This window comes from Ischnura elegans, chromosome 7, assembly GCF_921293095.1.
Source record: "Ischnura elegans chromosome 7, ioIscEleg1.1, whole genome shotgun sequence".
NCBI classification, from domain to species: Eukaryota; Metazoa; Arthropoda; class Insecta; order Odonata; family Coenagrionidae; genus Ischnura; species Ischnura elegans.
The window spans coordinates 34016341-34033300 of NC_060252.1; the positions used below are offsets into that span (position 1 = coordinate 34016341).

Below are 16960 nucleotides of genomic sequence, written 5' to 3' on the forward strand. Positions count from 1 at the left end.
TATTTTCTTCTTTCTTCAATGAGATCTAATACTTACTGCGTGATCCGTGGTTTTGACAGTAGTTATTTTATGTAAAAAAGTATTTCACAAGCATCAAGGCGAGACATTACTCTATGTCCCTAATTTGTTTTTCTTTAATTATAAATGGTTTTCAATGCATGACAGGACCCGTTCAGAAGTAAATTTCAATTAAAACGGTGAAGCCGATGAGGTTTCATCACGGTATTGTTGACCTTATTTACTGGTAGTTAAATTAGGTTAAATATTTACTCACTACCATTAAAGCCGGTTATTGAAGCATTCCTACTATATTTTTATGTAATAATAAATGGTTATCACGAGATTATAGCCTTTTAAACGTCAATAATTATTAAAAATAAATGCGAGACGATAAGCAGACGAAACCCGGCGGCCATATTACTTGTAGCGAGTAGCATGCCATGGACCTCACTAGACTTTGCAGCGGGTGATCGTAGCGGCGCTCGGCCGCTATAGTAGCTACGTCATTATCTGATGATGTATCTAGCAGTAGTGAGGTTTCTGGATACGGCCCTGAGAGAGGAACACGGCCCCCATAAATTGGCTTCTGCTATTTTTAATTGGCTCGACGGCATTTAGGTGTCACGTATCAACTCCTAATGAGACCCCTGATCTAGCGACCCGTATCATATTTTTCAATAGTATCAAATTTCTCCCCGGAGTCGTCTCGGGTGAAGTTGGGAGGGGAGATGCCTTTTTCCCCCCTTTCTCTCTCCCGAGGCGCTTCGGCTTCGGTCTCCGTGTCCCGGCGCTGCGGCTAGAGGCCTTCGTGAGCCGTTAAATTGGGAAATTCAAATGCTAGGGCGCCCCCTTGCGAAGTGATGTACCTAGGAGTTACGATAACCTCGAACCTACGGTGGGGATCACATATAAGAAATATTTGCGGCATAACCCTGAAGAAATTAGGATTCGTCAAGCGTATTGTAGGAAGATTTTCGGATTTGTTGTATTGTTCGAATGAGAAAGTAAAAGAAAGGTGCAACTTCACACTCGTCCGAACGCACCTTGAATATGCATCGAGCGTAAGGGATTCGGTGCTGAAGGACTTAATCCGCGAACTGAACAAAATACAAAGGAAGGCTGCGGAGTTCGTCAAAAACCGCTACGGGAGTACAGACTACCCAGACGTTGAGCGAATTGGGCTGGGAGCCGCAGGAGACTCGGAGGCTGCGCGCTACGCTTAGATTGCTTGAACAATGGGGAATATGCACAATTTTTTAAAAGTGCTTTAATAAGAAGGTCCCTACCTCAAATGTACTCGCCGAAAATTTCGCTGTTGAATTATATTTTTTAGCCGAGTTATGAGTCTTTAAAAATTAATCTTCATCGACTGCTTGAAAACACGACGTCACGGCACGGATTCCACTGACTGAGGCAGTGGATAGAAAACCGGTCTATACAGGGGCTTAAAGGCAAATTTGGCTAAAATAATTGCTTTTTTAACGTCAAAATTCAGATTATGAATACCTTGGGTTGCTAAGGCGTTGTTGAAATAAATTGAGGGGATTGTTTGGGGAAAATTGGAAAGATTTATTGAAAATAAGTTGATTGCACATTGCGATCCACGCTGCACACCTACATCATTTGCTTACAATTAGTGGAATAAGTGTATTGCTGCATGGATATCCAATAGAAAAACGTGTGGAATTGTGTATATTGCCCCGGCGCTCAGGTACCTCCGGTACCTCTATTTTCTCGCAGGAGAAGGTTTGTGCTTGTGTCCCAAAGAACAAAAATAATAGAAGAAAGTGGTTGACGACCTACAGAATTGAGTTAAATACTTTACAACCCCTAGAAATGTACCTAATAGTCTACCTATTGTAGGATTAAATATAAAGGAAGGTGGCTATTCACGAGAATAAATACTGATTACGATTAAACCACGGAGAAAAATAAGGAATAAGTATACGAGAAATATGAGGCTTTTGGCAAGGTAAACTCAATATTGGCCACTGTCATGCCAAAAATGTTCGCTGCATGTCAACGCAAAACCTAAAATTTTGACTCATTTCTGCCGTGAATTTCGGTTCAAAAACAGGAACTTGAGTAAATACAGCGTAAATAGTACTTGAAACTTATTTCTGTGTCTATCAAATACTTTTTTATTACCATTTAACGATCATTTGGTTGTCAACTCCCGTCGATTGGGGAAAACTATCAAAGTTCCTCATGGTTACTAAGTAATATACATGAGATAGATTTCCAGCTAGCAATAAATCTATTTAATCTTAATGGACAAAAATAAATATTTAAAAACTTTCCTAATGGACTTTTATTAACCGCATAATTATTTACCTGCTTGTTTCTACTCCACGCATCGCGCTAGTGACGAAGCAATCACTGTTTTTCAGAAAATCAGCCGCCATAAAGGAGTCGACCAAAAATTAACTGTCGTATTGTGCTTTCTTAAATCCCTCTTAAGTCAATTTGTCCTTTGAGGAACTACTACAAAGCTCAAAGATGATTTTTACTTCGACATCTTGCATAAAGGCTGTACCGCTCTACTCTCTTAGCGAAGTGAATGGTGTACCGTGCGATGATGTCAGAAGGCGTTTCAGGTCACGTGATTTGAAGCGATATTTGAGCACTTTTAATAAGCATTTATTGACGTTTGTGGAGTACTAGGAGAGTTTTGGCTTATATATTTGGAATCATGAGAAAATTGTCTATTCATTGAGACTTACTAGCATGATGAAATAATTTCATGCATGTTCTCCATTGAGAATGGATATCTTTAGGAGCGATACGGAGAACATAATATTAGAGCCGCACTATATTTACAGGTCCAACAGAAGCGATAAATAATGAGAGAGGTTTTGCCGGACGGATAGATATGGGAATTCGTTTTTCCCCCGAACCATAAAGGATTTCAATAAATGCTTGTCGTAATTTCCTTAGAGCAAAAGAACTCAATTCAGGTCAAAATGACCCGAAACGGTGTAATTGGGTGTTCATCATAAAATACTTTCTTTATACTTGTTTTCTCGCAAAAATATACAATACATATAGATTCAATTCAGGCAACAGCGTTTGGTACCAGTAGAAACAATAATGGCGTCTTTTAATGAGTAATATGTTACTGTTTATTACACAAGTAATCTTTCAAGTTCTTTACACTCGATGATTCCTTTACGGAACGTTTATCATTCTTCATAGTTCTTAGATTTTATTATAAATATTTTTTCCTGCTTATGTTAACTTTCTTTGCTTTAACTATTGATTTAACGGGTATTTAAACCTTTCTTTGAAGTTTAGAATTAAAAAAATGTGTGGAGGCGATATACTTCGAGCGAGTGATCGACGTAGAAAAATTGAAACTCATAAGTCAAATGAATGGGAAAATAGTGAAATTTGAGATTGAAATTACATTTTTTGTCAGAAGCCGGTGACTCAACGTTCAAAATGATACCTCATTTATCACTGTGGGTGCAATATTAACGGAGAATATACGGAGCAAACGTCACATTATTTTTCAAAGATCATCTTGTCAAATATATAGGCAATAAGGAAATATGTGTATACAAGAAAGCCGATTTATTTACAGTCCTTATTTCTAGTCACCAATAAAAATTGGTTTTATATTTTACGAATATATATTATATGAATAACGAATGTTAGATTTAACAAGTCATATTTTAGTAGTTGATTAATATATAAATGGTTGCAACACCCATGTGATGTCCTTAAAGTCCAAATTTTTCATCAGTGGCTGTATTTTAAACGGTTTTAACATTGCAAAACCCTCACTATATTTTAAATCCGCATCTCACGTAATATATGTGACAACTTAGAACATTTTTTTTTACTCATATCATTGGAATTGAACTTAATTTGGAATTCGATATACTTACTGTTGCGGCATAAAACAGTTTCTCCTTTTCTGGCATCTACGTATTATCGTAGGAAGTGCGTTAAGAATTCAACGGGAATTTTTAAATTTTGCCAGTTTAGAGAGTCATATTGTCAATTTGTTTATTTATGTTGGTATACATTAAAGTCAACTTTCTTTCTTTGGCAAGTGAAACGAAATACAAATGTTTCGTTCAGATCCGGAGGGAAATACAAATACGAGGCCTAGGTTTAGTTTCGTTCCCACACGAATTTGAAACACCAAGGAGCTTAGTTGCGACCCGGGACGAAACTTCACTCCCGGGAATGAAACGAAATTAAACGAATCTCCGCTGATCATAGGTAAGTTTCGATCCTAAAATTTGAGTGGAGGAGGATGAGAGAGAATAGTTTCGACCCATTACGTTGGACATACGTGTGGAGAGGTTAAAAAATTGAGCTTGAAAATCGAATGGGCAGATTTCGTTCACCGTTCTCTTGTTAGTGGTAAAATATGAGTTTCCCAATGCCCCATGCCGGTAGGCCAAACCTCTACTTCATTCAACCATACTTCGTACTCGGTGTGTGGGTCGAAACTAAACTGTTCGAATGTGAAGCACTTGATCACTGCGGTGCGAAAAATTATCCGCGTTCTTTTCGTCCCTAAGTTTTAATTTAGTTTCGTCCCGAAGTAGTTTTGACTCCTATTTCATTTCGACCCAGAATTTAGCGTCGTTTCATTTCTAAATTCCGCTTTCGGGAACAAAACTATTGAAATTTTAGTGGTTTTGACTTTCGTTTAGTTTCTTTCGCTGTCCCTGTTAATGGAGAGATGACGCGTCCTCGAGGGTCCTACTAATCCGTACGGCAGCCTACGGGCACAGAAGACGTCTTCCCCTTTCAACACCATTCACCGATGGCCCTCGGAAACAACACCCGAAGATAAGAAGACCGCCACGTGTATTTAAATGCTTTCGTTTCTATTTCCAAAGTTTGGTAACCCTGGAAAAAACCCTTTAATTCCCACCCTTTTTACCTCCTCCGGTTTCTCCACTCTCCCCTCCCCCCCCCCCCCCACGCTTTCCACTTCTACCCATTCCAGCCACCTCCTTGAGGATTTTCCATCCCATTTCTCCTCTCTCTCCCCTCAGTTCTCCCACTCCCGCCTCCTTAATATGTATAAATTAACTGCACTTACCACCATTTGTACCTTGAAAATGATGTAGTTACATCGAAACTCGGGTCGGATTAAATTTATTTTTGTGGAAAATTGCAAATCATCTTTCATTATAACTAATGATGATGGTAAACGATGATATCCTATTGTCCACAATTTATTAACCGAGTACTGCACTAGCTTCGATTGTTATACAATCATCTTCAGTTACCAAGAGAAACGAACAAAAGATCCAATATCTTCAAAAAAAAGTGGGGGGTAGGGGGATAAAGGTTCAGAGGGAAGAATGTGGTGGGGGAGGGAAGAGGGAAGGGGCGGTTGCAATAGGGGGGTGTTTAGGAGGAGGCACAGAAACAAAGTAGAGATATTACATCATAAAAACAACAAAATAAATTCCGGACTTGTCACAAGTTAAATGGAAAGGAAGTGAGTTTACATCAATAGGGGATTACGTCGAAAATAGGCGAGTGACAAATAAACTCATTTTCGTTCAGTAAGTCAAATTTATTCCGTTTCTTTCTGACAATTTCCCACCGATCAGCTGCATCTAACCTGTGTCTATTTTCTGGGAATCGAATGATTTTAACGTTAGAATAGGATATATATTGTTTTCTTCCATCAAGTGCTTTGCAAAAATATAGGACTTTGGGTCATGATTCTCGAAGCACCTTTTGTGTTCAGACGTACGAGTACATAAGTTTCCCCCAGTTCTTCAGATATACACCCCCTCACACGAGTAACATTTTAGTTCATGCGCACCACATTGACGAATAGGGTCGAGAGTGTCCTTGCTATTGCTGATAAAGGTTCTCAAAGTTCTAGGTAAATAGAAGCTAACTCTAAAGTTATATCTAGGAATTAAGATCTACTAGATTTGGCTGCTTGGGATGAAATTTTACTAAACTAAGGAAGCTTTACCCATTTTTGCTTCTTATCATTAAAAGATTTTAATAGGGAAATTTGAAAAAACATTCCCCATTAAGTATGATAAAATTTTCATCTGTATTATTGTTTACTTATTGTCAGTCTGAGGCAGCTGCTAAGGTTACACGTGTTTCTATGAGCTCGGCGATTTTCGTGAATATTTGGCCACAAACAATACTGTAACGATACCCCAGCCTTCATATTCGCCAGACATGGCTCCGTGTGAATTTTTTCTCTATTTCTGAAAATAAAGAGAACCTAAAAGTGCCGTCGTTTTACAATCATAGATGACATTAAAAGAAATCACTCACAGAGGTAAAGGCTATCCCAAAGATCGAGTTTGAGAATTGTTTTTAGAATCGTAAAAAGCGCTGGCACAATTGCATGACATCGAATCGGGACTATTTTAAAGGCGAAAACAATATTGTATACGTAGAATTAATTTTTAAAAAACTGAAACTCCCGTTTTCTGAACAAACCTCGCGTAAAATGTATGGTTGTCGGCCGCGTTGAGAGGTGCTGCATTGACTTGAGCCCATCCCGTACGCGGCGAAGATCGATTGTCATTTGATTTGTATTGATTTCCGTGGAACGATAATGAGCGATTCCACGTAAATGTCATACTGACTGGTAAAATAAAAGAAGTGGTCGGAGGCTCGGTTATGGATCAAAATCTGTGATACTAAGTCTACACTTTCGTTATTAAGTGCTGACTTTTGCATGAGTCACATGTGTCTCTGACACGGAAGATTTTTTTATGTGCTTACTATAGCTTTTAGCCACATACGAAATATGATGAATACTTTCATTTAAAAAATATAGCATCAATAATAAAAATTAGAAATAAAAATTTGTATGAATTGATTTTTTTATTCCTTTAATAACACATATCCGTCCATAGTTGCTATTTCGATACCTATTTGTTTTCTGAGAAATGGATTCTGCAAGTCAAATATATAACCATGTCAGTCCGTGACGTTTTACATAAATTTAATTCCGTAAATTATTGCTCTGTAATAGTAAAGGATTCTCCTTTTATACCCAAATCAAGCTTGAGGTGTTCGACAATTAAGGTGCTGAACTGTTTTTGTGGCAACAATACTTTCGGCTCAGGAGCGCCATCACGGACTGACATTGTTACGCTAATTAAGGGACACTATACATTACCAGGCCAACAAAGAGCTATATAATCAGATAAATCAACAATTATTGATTATTCAAAATAGGGAACAACACATTCAATATTATTAAAAAGTTCCACTCGTTTGAGACCACTAGAGATTGCCGTACATAACAGTTAGTTCGGTCTGATCGTGAGCGAGAGTGTCGTCTTACTATTCCACGCTTAGTGAAGTAAATGTATTGAGAAAAATGGGTAAAACGGGCGCTGAACTACAGCGCGGCTATATACAGAGAAATAGGGAGAAAAAGGAGTATCGAAAACAAAATAAGAAGGATGCGCTGAAGAAGCCGCAGAAAAGGCAACAGTGAATTCCATCCAACGAGGAAAGGCGAATACAAAACAGGAGAATAGGGTCTATACACAAAATCAGCACCACCGTGGAAGAGCAAGTGGGTCCCCCACACTGGTTAGCGGTGTTAATTTAATTTTTGCTACGAGTAATACTTATAAAAATACTTTTGAATGAAATCACAGCATGCCACTTTTATGGTTTATCGCTTAGGCAATTCCATATTCGGATTCCACTGCCTTTCGGAGTCGACAACATTATAGCAAATGTAAGAAACGAATAATCGCCTCCTTGCCGTATTTGCCAAGGAAACAAAGAGAAAATCTCATTGATGTGGCGAGAGAGAATGGCCTAGAAGTGAGGGACGCTTTGCTTTGCTGCGCCCTGTTTTTGCCTTTTTACATGGTAATACACCTCATAATGTGTGCACCCGTGTTTTACAAGAAAATCAGAGATTTATTCTGAGGGCTTTACACAGCAAAGGTATTCCAATAAAGACAGAATTTATGGATTTTATTGCTCAGGCCACGTGTAATCAAGAGTCTACCCAATGTATGAAGTCAGAAACTCCTAAAGGTCCAGGAATCTCCTTTCTTGAACTGACTGATGATCCCGCTAATCAAAGTTGTGAGTGGCGTTGTTGGGGTATCGAGAATAAAATGGTAATGTTGATACCTAAAGAGGGCTTAGCTCTTGACTGACATAAAAATTTAGATAATACATTAGTTCGCTCTCTTAAACACGTAATTGTGAAGAGTAAAGCATTCAAAGATGCTAGAGAAAATGTGACCACTAATGTTTTGGTTATTCAGGTGGACTGTGCTGAGAATTATTCGTGCAAACACCAAAATGAAATACAGAGTGCTCACTGGATCAATAAGATCGTATCTATTTTTGCAGCTGTGGTCTGGTACCGCCAACAACAAGATAGAGATGTTAAAACTAAATCCTTTGCTTTGGTCTCTGACGGTGCAGATCAAGATAAATACAGCGTACATGTTGCTTTAAAAACTTTGCTGGGCCAAATATTTACCTTGATACCAGATATTCAGAACATAATATTTTTTCTGATGGGGTATCAAGTCAATTTAAACAAACGTATACACTGAGCAATATGACATATCTAGCTGATGCATTTAATGTGTCTATTGAATGGAAATTTTTTAGTCCTACCATGGAAAGGGGGCTGTGGATGAAATTGGTGGGTTGGTGAAGAAAATGGTGTGGACTGCCATACGATCAGAGGAAAAGGTGATAAATAATAGATAGTTAACGTCCGTGTATGAAAAAAGTGTACAAAAATATCTACATTGAAAATATCATTGGACGAAGTATCTGAGTGTAATAAACAAAATGAGGTATTGTATGCTGAGCTCACTAATTCGTCATCTATGCGCAAAAAAACATGTTTTGCTATTTGATTTTTATGGACACTGAATGACTGTATTTTATCTATTTTAAGGTTCGTTCATTATTTTGAATGATTTTGAGAGTTTTTGAATACATTTATCTTGTTTATTTTGAATTAAAGAAAATATTTTTTAAATTTTTTATGGCAGTGAATAAGCTTATAACAAAAGGGAATCACAAAAGTCAGTCCGTGACATTTCTGGTCAGTCTGTGACGATGCTTTTCAAGAGGAATTACTCCTCTGTAAAATCAGTTATTGTAATGGGCTTTGCACCATTATGAAATATACATTTTGAGTTCTGAGATGTATCTTATTGAAACTCTGAATCGCTTTTTGTTTCAGAGCAAAACTTAAAGGTTTTACTCGGAGCGGAAAGTTCGTTTCATTTTTGTCAGTCCGTTACAGTGAATTTTAAGTCACGTAAGTCCTGTATTTTTCAAGACAAAGTAGTGCATCCACACAAGTTAAATGCCTCACAATTTTGTAGCACTTTGGAAGTTGAAAAAGTTTAGTATGTCAGTCCATTCGAGCTAGGTGTGTTATTAAAAGTTCAGAAACACATTGTGACGGTCAGTCTGTGACGCGTGGAATCGCCCTAATGTAGATTAGGGCATTTAGTGCTGTAATGTATGCCGAAAATGAACACGCCGCATTGTTTAGGTCATGGAATTCTGCATGAAAAATTGTAGAGAAGTGTATTCCCTCCTATCGAATGAGCCTCGTGCTCTTGGGATGCCTAGATGTTAAGATAAGATACGTTGCGTAAGGTACACGTTAAATACATTGTTGACTTCTTGCTGTGAATCATCTTACCTGACTTATTTTTTTTTATAAAAAAGGAGGATCAAGATCAACATTCTATGGTGAAACGTGTACATACATTCTAGAGATAACAATCTGTCTTAAAGAAAGAGAATATTCGCTTTCAGTGCGTCTCAAGAGGAGATAAGAAATGATTATCTCTCATGTTTGTGAACGCGACCTTTCTTTTGGGGAATGCATTTAATTCGTCTTAAAATATCATTTCGTATCTTGGTCGGTCTTACATGACGTCTTTGAGAGAGCTATTTTCATCCATCAATTCGTCATGCGACATTCACGAAGAGCACAATTCCATCAAGGAAAGTGAATTTGAGTAGAAATGCAATTCAACCAGGTTATCCTGGATTCGCGTAGACTGCTCAAAAATCAGAGTGAATGACTATTGTGGGAGACTATCGACAGAATTTTGATGCGAATCCACATGTTTTTCGCAGTTATATTATAGTTAACCTTCGTTTTGTTTATGTTTTTAGCCTCCATAATAGTTCACCTAAGCTTTATCTGTGTAGTTGATTGCTTAATGCCCTATTGAACAATAGATATGTAATTTATAGCAGGTTATCGATAAATATTTAGTTAGGTTAAGATTTATATGTTTGTTCTTTGTAAATAATTAGTATAAATTAGTTGGAGTGTAGGTCTTTAAAATTCTTAATACAATTTTCTATATAAAGAAATGATAAATATTTCCAAAAGCAGAAATAGCTTTGAACGTAGGTTTTCGCAGCGAGGGGCATCGTTGATAATGGCTTCCGGGTGCAGCTGCGTGTTGCGCTTTGTCGTGCGAGCTTTCGCGACCGTTGCAGGACGCATCATCGGGCGATGAATGAAATTACGGAATTCGGTGGTCAATTAATATACTCGTCCACCTCCCCCATCCACCGGAGTAGTGGGGGGAGGGGGGCGGAGTTGACGTCAGCAGAACTCTCACCCCTGTCCTTGAGCGACGAGCGGACTCTTCTTGTCTAGCGAATAACCTTGCTGGTAACATATTTGTCGTCTTCTCTTTCGGAAAATCGTTTTCCACGTCTGGCTGAGTTTAACGCCGTCCACTCTGTTGAAATTTTGGGGGCATTTTTCAATTTCAATAGCCTCCCGAATTAGTCGTCGATGATAAAATTTTTCTTGGGCTAATACCTGCGTCTCGTCGATTAAAATTCGATGTCCATCTTCTGAGTAGGCATGTTCCGCTATCGCCGATTTCTCCGTGTCACGATGTAATATCGCCCGGCTGTGTTCTTTGAGACGAGAAGTCACGGAGCGCCCTGTCTGCCCGACGTAAGATTTCCCGCATGAGCAAGGGATTTTATAAACGCCTTCCACGTTGAGGGGATGTAGTCGGTCCTTGGCAGATGGAAACAAGTCGCTCATCTTCTTTAATGCTCTGTGGCGCGTCACGATGCCGGCTTTTCTCAGAACACGCGAAATTCTCTCAGACGTTCCAGCGACGTATGGGATGGTGGCATAGGCCACTGGCTTGTTTTTCTCTTTTCTCTCCGCGCAATCTTCAGGTAGGCGTTTATTCGGAATTCTTGCCTGGCGATGGATGAAGGCTTCCGAATATCCATTCTGTCTGAAGGTTTCTTTCACGCGATCCTCTTCTTTCTTCAGAGCGACATCGTCAGAAACCACTCTGGCCCTATGAAGGAGTGTTTTCATGACCGATGCTTTCTGTTGAGGATGATGGTGGGAGTGCGCGTGGAGGTAACGGTCCGTGTATGTTGCTTTCCTGTACACCGCGTGTCTCAGCGATCCGTTCATGCCTCTCTGCACCAGTACGTCTAAAAAGGGTAGTTCTCCATTCATCTCTATCTCCATGGTGAATTGGATGGATGGGTGGATGCTGTTTAGATGATCGGCGAATTCTTTTAGCGTGTCTTTTCCATGTGGCCATATGACAAAAGTGTCGTCGACATATCTAATCCAGCAAGATGGTCGAAGCTTGCTCGAGGCCAAGGCGTCTTCTTCAAAATGCTCCATGTATAAGTTGGCAACAACAGGCGAGAGGGGGCTCCCCATAGCTGCTCCATCCTTTTGTTTGTAAAATTCTCCGTCCCAAAGAAAGTAGTTGCTCCTCAGGCAGAAATCAGCGAGTTTAGGAAAATCCGTCGGAAGCCCGAATTTGGTGAGCCTTTTTATGATGTCAACAGACTCTTTTATGGGAACCTTTGTGAAAAGTGAAACAACGTCGAAACTGACGAGGATGTCATTGTCAGCGATTCTCAGTTGTTTCAGAACTTCGATGAATTCTTTCGAATTCTTCACGCAGGATCCCGTCTGTCCGATGAAGGGTTGGAGGTGGTTGGCGAGATAGCGTGCCAATGCGTAGGTTGGTGACCCAATGCAGCTGACGATAGGACGAAGCGGAACTCCTTCTTTATGAATCTTCGGCAGCCCGTAGAGACGAGGAGGTCTGGCGGACGAAGGCAAAATTTGAAATTGTTCTTCGTTAGAAATGGAAGAGCGCTTAATTAGCTCCCTTGCTTCTCGTTCAATTTTAGCAGTCGGGTCCTTCTTCAATTTTTCGTACGTCGGATCCTCCAATAGTGACTTTATCTTGGCCTGGTAATCCTTTCTATTGATGACGACTGTAGAATTCCCTTTGTCGGCTCCCAGAATGATGATGTCACGATTGGATTTCAGGTCGTCGAGCGCTCGTCTTTGGTCCAAAGGTAGGTTGGGACGTGGAGGCTTAGACTTCGTCAAAACGTTGGCGACATCTTGCCGAATCTCTTCGGCATCTTGATGTGGAAGCTTCCGCAGGGCGACTTCTACTCCGGTGATGATATATGAATTTCCTCCCCGTAGAGGCTGGATAGCTTTGAACGTAGGTTTTCGCAGCGAGGGGCATCGTTGATAATGGCTTCCGGGTGCAGCTGCGTGTTGCGCTTTGTCGTGCGAGCTTTCGCGACCGTTGCAGGACGCATCATCGGGCGATGAATGAAATTACGGAATTCGGTGGTCAATTAATGTACTCGTCCACCTCCCCCATCCACCGGAGTAGTGGGGGGAGGGGGGGCGGAGTTGACGTCAGCAGAACTCTCACCCCTGTCCTTGAGCGACGAGCGGACTCTTCTTGTCTTCTTACTAGTGGGGATATCCTTGATAACATACTTTATTACTTTAATTTTTAGATTTCCGTTGGCTATAGTAAAATTCAATACCAGTGCAGTTCAATATAAGTGCAGGTAAATGACTAGTTTACTCTCGTAAAATTTTATTTTCAGCTGAGGTGGTTGAAGAACGTGACCGTGGTGATTGATGATAATATATCCCGGGGAAAAGATGTTTGAGTCGTAACTTCGCGCAACCTACCGATGAAGTAAGAAAAAAAGACTTACATTGTGCGTTCCATAGTTTATTTTAATGGATTATCGAGTTATGACCAAACATTTCGCCAAATTGTAAGCATTGACCCTATGGGATTGTCAATGTTTTGGTCGAAGTGGGCGTGGCTTGTCCTACCCAAGCACCCCCATTCCGGCCACGCTTCGCTCTACCCTCGAAACCAGTGGTGCCCCCTTCCAGGGACGCAGCTAGGAATCAAGGTTGGGGGGAGTTTAGGTGCAACTAATACCGGGGTGTGTGAGGGTATGGAATACCCACCAGGATAATCGGCAGGTACGTGATTAATAAATTGTGGAATGTTGAGATAAATGGTTCAAAATGGTGGGTTTAACGACTTTCTGGGGGATATTTCATTAATACTTACACTATTCAATTAGTAATATCAATCCAATTAAGTAGAATGGATTAAACTTAAAAATTTCTCTGAGCCCTGGGGCGGGGGGTGGTTTATCCCCCAAAACCCCCCACCCCTCGCTGCGCCACTGCCCCCTCCAGATATTTACAACCTCCCTGGGATAGGGAGAAATGGGGTGCTGCAGAATACTAATTTTGGGATTGCATTATAATGTGATGCGTAATCGAATTCACTTTTGTTTTTCCAGTCGTTCCATCACAGAACGCAAAGGTCCCTGTGGCCTTTTGCAGCGACTTCGCACGTCGAAACCAGTCTTTTCTTTTCAGAAGTGCACGTGTCGATTCATTCACGACTAATTCATTTCCACCTCCACCACATATCCTAGCGCGTTGCATCCACGGTTAAGGCGAAGTACCAACCTATGGAAAGGGCGGAAACAGCCGAGGAGCGAATATCGGCGATAATTGGTTCCGCTCACTGCTATTTAGAGACGCGTCCTCGCGGGAAATGGAATCGTGCCGTAGTTGCTGATGCATGGGGGCAAGTGTGGTGATGTATAGCAAGTATGGCACGATAGGCCAACAGGATCGCATTAAAATGCGTGTAGTTGCATGACTGTGATCCTTATAATCCTCGTCTGCCAATCAAGAGGTCGCGAGTTCGAGTCCAGTATAGCTAAGTGGTCCCTAACCCAACTCAGGGATTTTCGTGTACGTTTAAGTACTAGGATGTTATAAACCTCGATGCGAAATATAAGCTTAATAACAAAAATCAAATATCGGCTATAGAAATTAAATTGATTTAGCGAGCTACAATAAAACCAACCCTTGCTGCGGAGTAGCGATATTATTTAACCAACAATTGGATCACCAGATTACCACCAGACATCATGGCAACACGTTTTTTAATTGCTGTACTACCCAGCGTTCGAAGAAATAAACAGCTTTGTTGCAATTCGGAAAGTCCAAATGGCGTACGAAGAGATAATGACGAAAGAAGAAAATACGAGGCTACGTAGCATATACTGGGAAAATTGTGAATATACATTATCAAAATAAAAATGTATTAAATGTAAGGAGTGTTAAAATTTTCGTGCTCGTTTGTTGACCCTTAGGCTCGAAGATTAGCTATAAAGACGGGAAAATCGGTGCTCGCCGCAATTATATGTCTTAACTTATAACATCTCTCTGCAGCTCTCACCTGAACTGAGATAAAGTAATGAAACAAAACATAAAATTAAGTAATAGTTTCCTCCACGAACTCCGAACTTCCATCAAAGAAATGTGGACGTAGTGTGTGAAAGTTAGAATTCGACTACTTTTTACCTTAAAATATTCCAAACTTTTTGTCTCAAAGCTATCATTTTCACGTAAAAATATTTCGCCTTAATTAATCATAAATTTAAGGACTTCATGAAGGAAAAGTGTATGAAAGTTTGTATGAGTTTCAAATCAGTGTAGACAACCTGTTGCCGGAAATAGAATGAGAAAGAGAATGCCAAAAGCTAAATTGAGGTGATCAAATCTCCAAAATTTAAATTTCAAAAAAAATAAAAATTCAAACGATTAAGTGAAGCGTGTCCTAAAAAGGGTACAGAACAGAAAAATGTATTGCAATACCTAGATTAGCCAATGTTTTGCACTGCTTATGACAGGATTTGTTCTAAATTGAATGGAAGAAGTAAATTATTTGTGGAGATCTATTATAAGGTATGAAGTGATACTGCATAGCACTTTTCCACATAAAACCTAATTTTACATGAGTCAACATGTTTCACTGCACTGCAGCATTATCAAGACTCGCAAAAGAGCTAATAATGCCAGAATAAATAGTCTCGTACAAATTTGCGCTCCCACAAAAAAAAAGAGAAGGTGGGGGAGGAAGGAAAAAATATCCTATTCCTTGGTTTTTAAGGGTGGGGAATTGGGTTGACGGAGGATTTTTGTTAGCTGTGAAACAAAATATGTAAGTGCCTTGCATTGTAAGGGTGATTTTTTACGAAGTAATGCACATAGTTACAAGCATTTACAGAGGCTGAAATTTGTTGTAAGAAAATTATTTGCTATACGAATACCAAAGTACAATATGGCCAAAAGTATGAGGCTGCATTATACGTTCGGGGTGAATTTCATCCTTTGTTGGGTGTACTAAGTCTCGTTTTAGCTCTTAGACTCGAGAGTGAATTTTGCTAGCGGTCAGGAAATAACTCGTACGTTGATTTAAAAACGGAAAGTGCATGTTTCTGAACGATATGGCGGGGAAAACCCTGGCCGTGTCTTCTTAATTAGCACCAGCCTATACAGATGGACTGCCAATTGAAAGGCCAATGAAATGCAGGTCTCGGAATGGCAGATTGTTTACGTAGATACCATGCGATGCTGTTGTGCGATGTGCTTCTTGTCTGTAACTTCCGAGTGACGCACTGAATGGACTAATTCGCTCGCTTCACACTAATGGAACACAAGCGCGGAATTATCCGCGCAGATCCGTACAGACGGAAAATCAGCTCCAGACACTATGGATACCTTCGAGAGCGAACGCATTCTGCCTTCTGAGTAACCAAGTGAACATTGTGACAGTGATCTCAGCATCAGCGAGAGTAATAGTTTATCATCATCCGGCACATTCTCTGGACTGTTTGTTTTCATTGAGACTCGAGCCGTTTTTCAAGTGAAAGTGTATTTTTATCATCGAGTAAAGAGAGACCTTTCCATAAAACGGATTGTATTATTTTTGTCCAACTTTTCTGTTGTGATGAAGGGTTATGTGAGTGAAAGTTCGCTACGGGCCGACGGAGAGTTCGCGGGAAGAGATAATCCTATTTTCGACGACAGCGAATCCGGGAACATCGGGATTCGCGACATTGGAAACCTCAATTCTCCGTCTAAGTAAGAAAAAATCTCTTCTCCTCAATCCCTGGGGGGAAAATTTCCTAAGGCCCGGGATCGAACCGCGGAGTTTTGAATTTTTGAATCACTGCTCACGACCCTGCGTAGAATGGCGTAGTGGTCTGTGCTAGGGCGTGGAAATTCAAAGGTCGGTAGTTCGTTCCGCTCTAAGAGAATTCTTCTCCATGGTAATTCATTTGAATCTCACCGCTGTTCACGCGGCCTGTTTCCACAATTTCTTCCACAAATATCTCTCATCTAAAACCTACGCTATCAGGTTATAATTTTCTTGGCACCCGTTTAGAATACCTACACCATTTTCAAACCTGTTTCCTATTGAACCACGGACCTTTCGGTTTCTTAATACTTTGAGTGCCGGCTGCTAAATTGGAAGCCCTGCAAAAAATTCCAGCCATTTTTACTATATTCGTACATGTTTTAAAACATTAGCATCAAAAATATATTTATATCGATGTGCATTTCAATAAAAATTGACTTTACTCTTCTTTATGAATGAGTTGAATAACATTTATTGCTAATTTTTAAATATATAATTTGACAATGAAAACCTACTGTTTTTGAAAAATAAAAAAGTTGCAACATATGATGTACCGCCATAACATGCATAATATTTTTTTAATACGCTCAATTTGAACTATTTAAAGCCTGAAAATCATAAAAAAGCATTGTTTCAAG

General features: G+C 39.9%; 1 protein-coding gene across 1 annotated transcript in view; it reads left to right on the plus strand.

The window, feature by feature from the left end:
• Positions 1–15813: 15813 nt before the first annotated feature.
• LOC124162197 (proton-coupled amino acid transporter-like protein CG1139) overlaps positions 15814–16960 on the plus strand; it is a 30378-nt gene continuing 29231 nt past the window's right edge. The window contains exon 1 of the mRNA XM_046538636.1: positions 15814–16264. Within this exon, the coding sequence (XP_046394592.1) occupies positions 16131–16264 (134 nt within the window). The 5' untranslated portion in view covers positions 15814–16130. The remainder of the gene's footprint in view (positions 16265–16960) is intronic.